This window comes from Chiloscyllium plagiosum, unplaced genomic scaffold (assembly GCF_037043375.1).
Source record: "Chiloscyllium plagiosum isolate Xiang-an unplaced genomic scaffold, Cpla_swu_hap1 HiC_scaffold_7, whole genome shotgun sequence".
NCBI lineage: Eukaryota > Metazoa > Chordata > Chondrichthyes > Orectolobiformes > Hemiscylliidae > Chiloscyllium > Chiloscyllium plagiosum.
The window spans coordinates 37080739-37093774 of NW_028270145.1; the positions used below are offsets into that span (position 1 = coordinate 37080739).

Here is a 13036-nt window from a genome sequence, read left to right on the forward strand (position 1 = left end):
GTCCTGGCTGAGGGGAGGGAGAACGGGTGAGGAAGAAGGTGGAGGGACGGGAGTTGGGTGAAGGAAGGACGGAAGAAAGAAAGAAAGCGAGCGTACTGAACGAAGACGTTTTCACTTCACCAACCGCCATCCGCGTTGGCGTTCACAACCAATAAACAAAGCTGCCGGGCGCGTGTGTGGTTTTTTGTTCCTCCTCGAGGAAGATGGCTCAGCGGGTCCGTCGGAACGGTTCACCAACCAGCTCTGTGAGCGGGACTAGTAATAGTGGTAGTAGTGGGGGAGGAGGTAGCAGTAATGGTGGTGCTAACAATAGTAGTAATAGTACTAGCGGTAGTGGTAGCGGTGCTGGCCGGCCTCAGCCCATGAGGGCCACCGTGCCGTTTCAGTTGAAACAGGGCAGTCCGACGAGGTGTTGCGCTGGTGGAGCGGGGAGGCAGCAGCAGACGGCCTCCTCACGGAGCAGCCCCACCAGGACACAGCAGCAGGCGGCCACGGCCACCTCGCGGAGCAGCCCCACCAGGACACAGCAGCAGGCGGCCGCGGCCACCTCGCGGAGCAGCCCCACCAGGACACAACAGCAGGCGGCCGCGGCCACCTCGCGGAGCAGCCCCACCAGGACACAGCAGCAACTGCACCCGGCGACCGCCACCACCACCACCACCTCATCTCCTTGCTCCTCGCCCACCCCTCATTGGGCCTCGGGAGCAGATTCTTCACGGGTCAGACACAGGAAATCTCCAGAACACAAGGGCTCCCCAGAACGGAAGAGCCCCAACTCTCCCATTTGCAAAGGTACACTTCCACCTGCTCCTAACACAGTGAATGAGAGAGTGGGGTATGGGATTGCTGTTTAACAAGTTTTTGGTCATCTTTCGAAGGAAGGTGCTGGTTGAAGTTTAGTTGTTTTGGAAAGAAGATTAAGTGTGAAACTTTCTGGATGAGCCAATGCAAGTTTAAAAATTGAATATATTGAGTTGTTTCCAATTCCCTATATTTTCTTCCACTGTCACGTTTCTCCTCATGAGGGCATTACCAGTTTGAATATGGTTGCTCATGCTCAACTATTTGTGAGAGTGGAGTGACAAGCAATGAAGAGTACTATACCCAAGCAAGATCCTATTCTCCCTTGAATGGCCACACATACATCTTAGCAGGATTGTTAGACCTTGGTCAAGACTTTGGCCAACTTACTTTTTACTTTTTCTCTGTATTTTTGTGCCCCGCCCCCAAATAGTTTGGGCACTGGGACCAAATGTGATAGTGAAACTGCTGCCCCTGGGTGAGATGAGCTAATGAAACAGATTGCAGTTCATTGATTGTAAAGTAGTTTCTCCCCAGACCCAAACCGTTTGGGGTGGGGAAGAGGAATGAGGCTGCTCTGGGTCATTTAGATTCATAAAAATGTACAGCATAGATTCTGGATTAGAGTGGTGCTGGAAAAGCACAGCAGTTCAGGCAGCATCCAAGGACTTTCTTCCCCACCCCCACTCTCCTCTCATTTATCTGTTTACCCTTCGGCACGCTGCTTCTATTCCTGGTGAAGGGCTTTTGCCCGAAACACAAAACATTGTTTTTACCTACGTAAAGCATGGAAACATGCTGACCAAATATCTCAACCCAATCTAGTCTCCCCTGCCAGCACCCAGCCCATATCCCTCCAAACAGTTCCTATTCATATACCCATCAAAATCCCTCTTAAAGGTTGCAATTGTACCAGCCTCCACCACTTCCTCTGGCAGCTCATTCCATACACCCTAGTATGAAAACGTTGCCCCTTAGGTCTCTCTCATATCTTTCTCCTCTCGCCCGAAACCTATGCCCTCTAGTTCTGGACTCCCCACCCCAGGGGAAAGATTTTGCCTTTTTGCCCTATCCATGCTCCTCATAATTTTGTAAACCTCTATAAGGTCACCCCTCAGCCTCTGATGCTCCCGGAAAAATGGCCCCAGACTGTTCACCCTCTCCCTATACCTCAAATCCTCCAACCCTGGCAACATCCTTGTAGATCTTTTCTGAGCCCTTTCAAGTTTCACAACATGTGAAACTTGAAAGTGGGCGGCACGGTGGCACAGTGGTTAGCACTGCTGCCTCACAGCGCCTGAGACCCGGGTTCAATTCCCGCCTCAGGCGACTGACTGTGTGGAGTTTGCACGTTCTCCCCATGTCTGCGTGGGTTTCCCCCGGGTGCTCCGGTTTCCTCCCACAGTCCAAAGATGTGCAGGGTCAGGTGAATTGGCCATACTAAATTGCCCGTAGTGTTAGGTAAGGGGTAAATGTAGGGGTATGGGTGGGTTTCGCTTCGGCGGCTCGGTGTGGACTTGTTGGGCCGAAGGGCCTGTTTCCACGCTGTAATCTAATCTAATCTAATCTAAACATCTTTCCGATAGGAGACCAGAATTACATGCAATATTCCAACAGTGGCCTAACCAATGTCCTGTACAGCCGCAACATGACCTCCCAACTCCTGTACTCAGTACTCTGACCAATAAAGGAAAGCATACCAAACACCTTCACTATCCTATCTACCTGCAACTCTCCTTTCAAAGAGCTATAAACCTGTACTCCAAAGTCTCTTTGTTCAGTAACGCTCCCTAGGACCTTACCAGTGTATAAGTCCAGCTAAGGTTTGCTTTCCCAAAATGCAGCACCTCGCATTTATCTGAATTAAACTCCATCTGCGACTTCTCAGCCCATTGGCCCATCTGGTCAAGATCCTGTTGTAATTTGAGGTAACCCTCTTCGCTGTCCACTACATCTCCAATTTTGGTGTCACCTGCAAACTTACTAACTACCTCTTGCATCCAAGTAATTTCTGAAAATGCCAAAAAGTAGAGACCCAGCACTGATCCTTGTGTCACTCCACTGGTCACAGGCCTCAAGTCTGAAAAACAACCGTCTGCAACCACCACCACCCTCTGTCTTCTACCTTTGAGCCAGTTCTGTATCCAAATAGCTAGTTCTCCCTATATTCTATGAGATCTAACCTTGCTAATCAGTATCCCATGAGGAACCTTGTCGAACGCCTGACTGAAGTCCATATAGATCACATCTATTGCTCTGCCCTCCTCAATCCGCTTTGTTACTTCTTCAAAAAACTCAATCAAGTTTGTGAGACATGATTTTCCACGCACAAAGCCATGTTGACTATCCCTAATCAGTCCTTGCCTTTCCAAATACATGTACATCCTGTCTGTCAGGATTCCCTCCAACAACTCCCACCACAGAGGTCTGGCTCACTGGTCTATAGTTCCCTGGCTTATCCTTACCGCCCTTCTTAAACAGTGGCACCACGTTTGCCAACCTCCAGTCTTCTGGCACCTCACCTGTGACTATCGATGATACAAATATCTCAGCAAGAGGCCCAGCAATCACTTCTCTAGCTTCCCACAGAGTTCTCGAGTACACCTGATCAGGTCCTGGGGATTTATCCACCTTTATGCACTTCAAGACATCCAACATTTCCTCCTTTGTAATCTAGACATTTTGCAAGATGTCACCATCTACTTCCCTACAGTCCATATCTTCCATATCCTTTTCCATAGTAAATACTGATGCAAAATACTCATTTAGTATCTTCCACCATTTTCTGTGGTTCCACACAAAGGCCGTCTTGCTGATCTTTGAGGGGCCCTATTCTCTCCCTAGTTACCCTTTTGTCCTTAATATGTTTGTAAAAATCCTTTGGATTCTCCTTAATTCTATTTGCCAAAGCTATCTCATGTCCCCGTTTTGCCCTCCTGATTTCCCTCTTAAGTATACTCCTACTGTCTTTATACTCTTCTAAGGATTCACTTGATCTATCCTGTCTATACCTTACATATGCTTCCTTCTTTTTCTTAACCAAACCCTCAATTTCTTTAGTCATCCAGCATTCCCTATACCTACCAGCCTTTCCTTTCACCCTGACAGGAATATACTTTCTCTGGATTCTTGTTATCTCATTTCTGAAGGCTTCCCATTTTCCAGCTGTCCTTTTACCTGCGAACATCTGCCCCCAATCAGCTTTCGAAAGTTCTTGCCTAATGCCGTCAAAATTGGCCTTTCTCCAATTTAGATTTTAGATCTGGTCTGCCCTTTTCCATCTATTTTAAATCTAATAGAATTATCGTCACTGGCCCCAAAGTGCTCCCCCACTCACCTCAGTCACCTGCTCTGCCTTATTTCCCAAGAATAGGTCAAGTTTTGCACCACCTCTAGTAGGTACATCCACATACTGAATCAGAAAATTGTCTTGTACACACTTAAGAAATTCCTCTCCATCTAAACCGTTACCACCACGGCAGTCCCAGTCTGTTTGGAAAGTTAAAATCCCCTACCATAACCACCTTATTATTCTTACAGATAGCTGAGATCTCCTTACAAGTTTGTTTCTCAATTTCCCTCTGACTATTTGGGGGGGTCTATAATACAATCCCAATAAGGTGATCATTCTGTTCTAATTTCTCAGTTCTACCCAAATAACTTCCCTGGATGTATTTCTGGGAATATTCTCCCTCAGCACAGCTGTAAAGCTATCCCTTATCAAAAATGCCACTCCCCCTCCTCTCTTGCCTCCCTTTCTATCTTTCCTGTAGCAGTTGTATCCTGGAACATTAAGCTGCCAGTCCTGCCCATCCCTGAGCCATGTTTCCGTAATTGCTATGATATCCCAGTCCCATGTTCCTAACCATGCCCTGAGTTCATCTGCCTTCCCTGTTCGGCCCCTTGCACTGAAATAAATGCAGTTTAATTTATTAGTCCTACCTTGTCACTGCCTGCCCTGACTGTTTGAATCTCCTCTGTTCTCAACTGTACCTGTCTCAGATTGATCTCTTTCCTCACTATCACCTCCCCCACCTTACTAGTTTAAATCCTCCTGAGCAGTTGTAGCAAATTTCCCTGCTAGTATATTAGTCCCCTTCCAATCTAGGTGCAATCCGTCCTACTTCTACAGGTCCCTTTTACCCCAAAAGAGATTCCAATGATCCAAAAATGTGAATCCTTCTCCCATACACTAGCTCCTCAGCCATGCATTCATCTGCTCTATCCTCTTACTCCTGCCCTCACTAGCTTGTAGCACTGGGAGTAATCCAGGTATTACTACACTCGAGGACCTCCTTTTTTTAAATTTCTACCTAACTCTCTCTAATCTCCCTTCAGAATCTCAACCTTTTCCCTTCCTATGTCGTTGGTTCCAATGTGGACAATGACCTCTTGCTGGCCCCTCTCTCCCGTGAGAACATTCTGCACCCTTCCTGAGACACCCTTGATCCTGGCACCAGGGTAGCAATACACATTCTGCTTTTTTGCTGCTGGCCACAGAAACGTCTGTCTGTACCTCGGACTACAGAATCCCCGAACACAGTTGATCTCTTGGAAGCCGACGTACCCCTCGTTGCATTAGGGCCAGTCTCAATACCAGAAATTTGGCTGTCTGTGCTACGTTCCCCTGAGAATCCATCACCCCCTACATTTTCCAAAACAGTATACCTGTTTGAAATGGGTATATCCACAAAAGAGTCCTGCACGAGGTGCCTACCTCTCTTACCTTTCCAGGAGTTAACCCATCTATGTGACTGTATCTGAGACCCCCCCCCTTCTATAACTGCCATCTATCACATACTGTTGCTGTTGCAAATTCCTCATTGCTTCTAACTGTCTCTCCAACAGATCCATTCGATCTGATAAGATTCTCATCCAACAGCATTTATGGCAGATATCGTCCGCAGTAACCCTTAAACTCTCTTTAAACTCCCACATCTGACAAGAAGTACATATAACTGTATTAAAGTCCATTTTTGCTCCTTCACAATCTAAAGACCCAGAAAATAACACCATCTTATTCCTCTACAAAACACTGTCCCAGGTTAAATTAATAGTTATGACTTATATTTTACGTTTAATCAAGAGACATATCTCCAAAAAATATGATCAAGAAAGAACCCACTCTACTCACTACTGCAGCCTTTCTGTTGGACACACTGAAAACAACGATTAACTTATCTGATTCTGTGCTGTGAACTTTGCCCAAACAGGTTCCTTCAAGATTAGTTGTGAATTTCACTTCGTTAATTTTTCCAGATGAACTCCGATGTCCAGCGATATATGAATTCAAAACAGCAATCTCTCTTTTTCTCTCTCTCTCTCTCTCCCTCTCTCCTCTCCTGAACTGTCCTCACAATATGCTTCCTTTGTCTGTTCTTCTTCCTTTTAAAACTGCTGTTGTTTTGGCTGTTTTTTCCAAAGTTCTAAAACAATGCAACAGCATATAAAACAGTAATTGCTGCTCCTGGAAATCGAGGAAATCACCTCCAGCACCTAACATACCTCAAAAAAAAAAAATGAGCAGTTGTTACAGCCAGAAATTTTTCCCATTCTCCATCTTGGATTACCCAGAACCCATCTCTTCTGTACCATGAGAATGTTGGGTATACACCTGGAGATGTCTATCATTTTCATTTTTCTCTCCTACCCCAAAGACTAAGGGGAAGAAATGAATCGCCATTTAAGGCATAACTGTTTTTCATTGCTTTATCCTTTGGTATCTAAAAAGTGTTTTCCTCTGAAAGAATGAATGTTTCCTACTATTGTTTTTATTTGAGAGCGTGACTGAGCAAACTGATGCTAATAGTTGGGAACAGGGTAATTCCATATATGGTTCCACCACAGGACATTGGTTTCACTGACTTCCAAATTAGAATATTTTAAATTGTGGTTCATATGTAACTAATTCACTTGGAAAAAGGGGTAAATTAGATCTATTGCACATCCATGTACCTTTTTAAATCCAATCATGGTTCTTCAATAGTCTTTGATTTTCTCATATGAAAAGCTTAGGAATTTAGTTAGTAGTTGAGTAGTTTTTTTGTCATTTCTATCGTATACAACTGATACAGTAAAAATGAGTGTGTTCCTCCAGTACTAATGGTGCTACATTGTGTAGTTTATGCTGTCAATCATACACGGCATAGTGTATAAGAAGAGCAAAACATGCAAGATTCTGTGTAACAGCAGAATGATGAATGATAGACATTTTTCTAGCAGTAATCTGAAAGAATTTCAGGTGGGAAAGAGTCCGATTATACTGTGTTAAGGAGCCTGATGGCTTGGGGGAAGAAACTGTTGCACAGGCTGGCCATGAGAGGCTATATGCTCTGGTATCTTCTGCCAGATGGGAGAAGAGTTTGAGTGAGGGGTGTGTGGGGGTCTTCCACAATGCTCTTAGCCTTTCAGTTGCAGTGTGTGGAGTAAATATCTGTAATGGAGAGAAGAGAGACCCCGATGATCTTCTAAACTGTCCTCACTATTCATTGTAGGGTCTTGCGTTCTGGGATGGTGCAATTCCTGAACCAGGCAATGATGCAGCAGCTCGGTACTCTCAATGAACCCTCTGTAGAATGTGGTGAGTGTGGGAGGTGGGCTTTCCTCAGCCTGTGCCAAAAGTTGAGACGCTGCTGGGCTTTCTTGGCTATGAAGCTGGTATTGAGGGTCCAGGTGAGACACTCTACCAGGTGTACACCAAGAAATTTAGTCTTCATGGAGGAGCCGTTGATCTCCAGCAGAGAGTAGTCGCTCCATGCCCTTCTGAAATCAATAACCATCTCTTTCATCTTGTCCACGTTCAGAGACAAGTTGTTAGCTTTGTACCAGTCCGTGAGCTGCTGCACCTCCTCTCTATATGCTGACTTTATTCCTGCTGATTAGACCCACAATAATCATAAAAGCAGCGAACTTGATGATGTGATTCGACCTGTGCATTGAATATAGTTGTATATTTAGTCGGGTGAACAACAGTGGGCTGATCACACGCCCCAAGGGGACCCTATGCTCAGTGTGATGGTGTTCCCAATCTGGACTGACTGAGGTTTCCTAGTCAAAGTCCAGGATCCAGTTACAAAGAAAGGTATTTAGGCCTAGCAGAATCAGCTTTCCGATCATGTGTTTCACCTGTATCTCATGAGGATTGGAAAATATTCTCAACGCATTCTTGTTTTATCCCTTGCTTTCTTTTAACAGGCAATTCATCTCTCCCTGGTCATTTATCCATTTTCAAGAGATTAATTCCCCAATACTTCTGTTCTCATTATCTAATATTTCACACTCCTCTTTAATTAGAATGTCTGCATCATCCCTGATGTGAAGAGACAAAACACTCAGAAGAGGCCAAAGTGAGGACTGCAGATGCTGGAGATTAGAGTGGTGCTGGAAAAGCACAGCAGGTCAGGCAGCATCAGAGGAGCAGGAAAATCGATATTTCGGGCAGAAGCCCTTCATCAGGAATACTCACAAGAGCCCTGCCCTCACCTTCTGCATTGACCCTTAAGTTATCACGTACACATCTGATTAGTTAGTCATCCTTTTAATACACTGATAAAGCATCTTTAGATTTTTAAACATTTTATTTGACAGTATTTTGCCCATATTCTCTCTTTACTTTCATAAGGTGGCTCAGTGGTTAGCACTGCTGCCTCACAGCACCAGAGACCCGGGTTCAATTTCCACCTCAGGCAACTGACTGTGTGGAGTTTGCACGTTCTCCCCATGTCTGCTTGGTTTCCTCCGGGTGCTCCGGTTTCCTCCCACAGTCCAAAAATGTGCAGGTTTGGTGAATTGACCATGCTAAATTGCCTATAGTGTTAGGTGCAGAGGTAAATATAGGAGAATGGGTCTGGGTGGGTTGAGCTTCGGCAGGTCGGTGTGGACTTGTTGGGCCGAAGGGCCTGTTTCCACACTAAGTAATCTAATTTAATCTAATCTAAATGCATAACTGAAGTCAATGAACAGTAATCTGACGTAAGTGTCCTCCTTCTCCAGGTGGGTGAGGGCCAGATGGAGGGTGGTGGAAATGGCATCAACTGTTGAGCGGTTGGGTCAATATGCGAACTGCGAGGTGTCCACTGAGGGGGCAGCATGGTCTTAATATACCTTATCACGAGCCTCTTGAAGCACTTCATGATGATGGGTGTAAGCGCAACAGGGCAGTAGTTGTTGAGACAGGACCCTGAGGACTACTTCGGCATGGAGAGAATGGTAGTGGCCTTGAAGCTCTTTGGAACTATGGCGCAGCTCAGAGGTGTTGAAGATGTCCATGAGAGCATCCCCCAGTATGTCAGAGCATCCTCTGGGCACTCTGCCAGGGATATTATCTGGTTCAACAGCCTTACGTGGGTTGACTCTGCATTGGGCTTTCCTCATGTTGACCATGGTAAGACCCAATACCTGGCCATTAGACAGGGATGTGGGCTTCCTTGCTGCCATGTCGTTTTGTGCATCAAACCATGCATAAAAGTTGTTCATGCTACTGTTAGTACCGTTAAGCCTGTTAATACTACCTGTGTAAATTGAAGTACAAATTGCTTGTTTAGATAATGTGACTTGTTTAGATAATATCTCAAGGTTCTTTTTGGAAAAAGTGATGAATGTTTGAAAACCAGTCTTTTTTTAAATGGTGTGTATATAGGAACGAAAAAATACAGAAATACATGGCCTTTATGATTATCGTGGTACGTCTGCTAGCAAATTGAAAGATATAAACTGCGCTAGCATTTCTGGTAGATGAGCCTTTGTCAGAATTTATCTATCTGAAATGCTAACTCAGTTTCGCCCTTCACACATGCTGGCCACAGTGTGAAGCCCTTTCATTTTTTTCTTGAAGTATTTGCAATGTTTTTCTATCAGGTTTTAGGATTGTGGTAAAATATGGTGAAAATCACCAGTGTTCTTGTGATTAGGTTTAACTGTTGGCTGTTGAATGAATGTTTTTTTTAATATTTACCAGTGCACTATTTTGGTCTTTTGAAGTTGTCCCTTTGGAATACAGGTAATGGTGGCGGTCCTTGGACCAAGTGCAATAAGACTAAGCCTCATTGAGGCTTGGGCTATTAAATGGCAAGTTATTTGTGCTACAAATATGAGGCAGTGACAGATCTGTGGAAGACACTTTGTGACACTTTGGCACTCAACTATCATCACTGAGTCATCCACTATATCGTGGGGGTTACAGTTGACCTGAAACGGAACTGGCCGAGTCAAAAAGGAAACAGGAATTCTGCAGCAAGGAACTGATTACCTCGCTCATCATGGTTTGTCCACCATATGCAAGGCATATCAGAGGTCTGATAGAATACTTGTCTTAATGCGTGCAGCTCCCAACAACATTTGAAGTTTGACATCCATTAAGATAACAATGTGATTGGCACTCCACCTACCACCTTCAGCATTCACTCCTTCTGCCACCGATATGTCGTACCTACAAGAATTGTGGATGACTTGTATTGCAGCAAATCACCAAGCCTGCTTGATAGCACCTTCCGCACCCATGGCCTCTATGATGAGCGCAGCAGATACGTAAGAACCCATCTCCAGCAATTTCCCTTCCAAGCCCCACATCATCCTGACTTGGAACAATTTGGTTCTTCACTCACTCACTTACTTTGGGTCAAATCCTGGCACGCTTCCTACCATTACAGGATGGTGCAGCAGTAAACGAGCAACAATCTTAAGAGAAATTAGAGTGAGCAATTGTTTTTGGTGAAATACTTCATTTCCTGTGAAGAAAGGTGATGGCTAAAATGGGAAATGCTCTCCTTTGGTCCTGGCCCTTTTTTTGAAAAAAAAATCAGATTACACAACTCCTGTTAACTGTCTGATCATTCTTGTATCTACTTTTTGAGATACTATTTGTTTTGTTCTCGATTGAAAGAGTTGCAAATAGCTATTAACAGAAATATTGACTTCTAACTTCAATGTGACAGTGCAAATCTTCCAGTCTCTCATTACTCATTTGAATGTAAATGAGTAAAAACCAGTCTGTTGTTTGTCATATTTAAGTTAAAAAGTCCTTTATTCTGTAATGCACATAAAAGATATCATCAGAAGATGCTGCAACAGATGTTGTTAAACAATTTGACTATTTCTTCTCAACCTTGCTCAATCCCCTCTCAGGCTTAGTTTGACATTGTTAGAGATGGGTCATGCAGTAGAGTCATAGAGATATGCAACCTGATCATTCAGGTTGACAGATTTCCTAAAGTAATCTAGTCACATTTGCCAGCACTTGGTCCATATCCCTCCAAACCCTTCCTATTCATATACCCATCCAGAAGCCTTTTAAATGCTGCAATTGTCCTAGACTCCCCCACGTGGTCTGGCAGCTCATTCCATACACGAGCCATCCTCTGTTTGGAAAAAGTTGCCAGTTAGATCCCTTTTAAACCTTTCCCCCTCACCCTAAACCTCTGCCCTCCAGGTTTGAACTCCTCCAGCCTGCAATTAGACCTTATCTATTTACCATACCCATGCCCTTCAGATTTTATAAACTTTTAAAAGAAAATAGCTATAGCTCAAACCATCCAACCCTATAAATTACTGGGTAATTATCCAGAGAACTGCACTGATCCAGAAATGAGTGCAAAATCCATTGTGCTACCTGAAGAAATTAAATTCAGCAAAATTGCAACAAAAAATCTGGAGTTAAAATTAATTGCATCAACAGTAATGGTGATACATCTGTTTGGTCCAGGCTGGGGTCATAGAGGTGTACAGCATGGAAACAGACCCTTCGGTCCAACCTGTCCATGCCGACCAGGTATCCCATCCCAATCTAATACCACCTGCCAGCACCTGGCTCATATCCCTCCAAACCCTTCCTATTCATATACCCATCCAAATGCCTCTTAAATGTTGCAATTGTACCAGCCTCCACCACTTCCTCTGGCAGCTCATTCCATACACATATCACCCTCTGCGTGAAAAAGTTGCTCCTTAGGTCTCTTTTATATCTTTCCCCCCTCACCCTAAATCTATTCCCTCTAGTTCTGGACTCCCCTACCCCAGGGGCAAGACTTTGCCTATTTACCCTATCCATGCCCCTTATAATTTTGTGAACCTCTATAAGGTCACCCCTCGGCCTCCGACGCTCCAGGGAAAACAGCCCCAGCTTGTTCAATCTCTCACTATAAGCTCAAATCCTCCAACCCTGGCAACATCCTTGTAAATCTTTTCTGAACCCTTTCAATTTTCACATCTTTCCGATAGGAAGGAGACCGGAATTGCATGCAATATTCCAACAGTGACCTAACCAATGTCCTGTACAGCTGTAACATGACCTCCCAACTCCTGTACTCAATATGTTGTATGTAATTCTGGGTATCACACTTCAGAGAAGATACAAAGTGTGAAGAAGACAATTTGATGGACTGTCCTGTGGAAGAGGAATTTCAAGTGAACAAATGAGAAGCTGGTCTTTTCTGAGCAGAGAAGCTTCAACATCATGAGTTTACAGTGTAGCTGTGTTTTAAAAAATTGGGCATTTTATTCCCCGCAGCGTCGCCACAACGGGTCTGGCTTATACTCACTCTACATGTTACCGGAACTGGGAGCCGTCAGTTCTCGTAGAGCGGTTGCCAACAACCCACGCTCGGCGGTTAAACGTAACCCCGGAGCAGACTCCCGGGTCTGGCTTATACTCACTCTACATGTTACCGGAACTGGGAGCCGTCAGTTCTCGTAGAGCGGTTGCCAACAACCCACGCTCGGCGGTTAAACGTAACCCCGGAGCAGACTCACCGAACTGGAGACTTTTCCAGCTGATATACTCTTTTCCAGATATAAACGTTCATGTGAACAGCAGAGCAAGGCTAAAAAACACATTCCATTCTGGTTACATACAGATAAGAAGATTCACACGGGACTAAGCAACACCTCCATTCCGGTTAGATTCACACATGTATTGGGACATAATTTTTAACCGTTTCACCACATTCCACTGCTTGGAATTTTACACCACATTCCACTGCTTGGCCCAATACATGTGTTACATTATGCTTAATTCAGTTCAATTCGTTTCAGTTAATTTCAGTTCAGTCAATTCAGTGTAGTTCAATTCAGCTCAGTTCAGGTCTGTTCAGTTCAATTCAATTGTGTTCAATTCAGTTCCGTCACTTCAGTTCCACTCAGTTCAGTTCAATCCCATTCAATTCTGTTAACTCCGCTTCAGCTTTTTGGACATGCCCACATCCTCCGCTGTACCCCAGGCAAGGGGTTCTTCGGCAGGACT

General features: G+C 44.6%; 1 protein-coding gene across 3 annotated transcripts in view; it reads left to right on the top strand.

Annotated features, from left to right (window-relative positions):
- LOC122551455 (protein FAM117B) overlaps nt 1-13036 on the top strand; it is a 236934-nt gene continuing 223898 nt past the window's right edge. For 2 of the 3 annotated variants that reach the window (XM_087988934.1, XM_043693382.2), the window contains exon 1: nt 1-792. In XM_087988934.1, the coding sequence (XP_087845060.1) occupies nt 204-792 (589 nt within the window). In that variant the 5' untranslated portion in view covers nt 1-203. The remainder of the gene's footprint in view (nt 793-13036) is intronic. The other variant, XM_043693380.2, reaches the window with a different exon arrangement.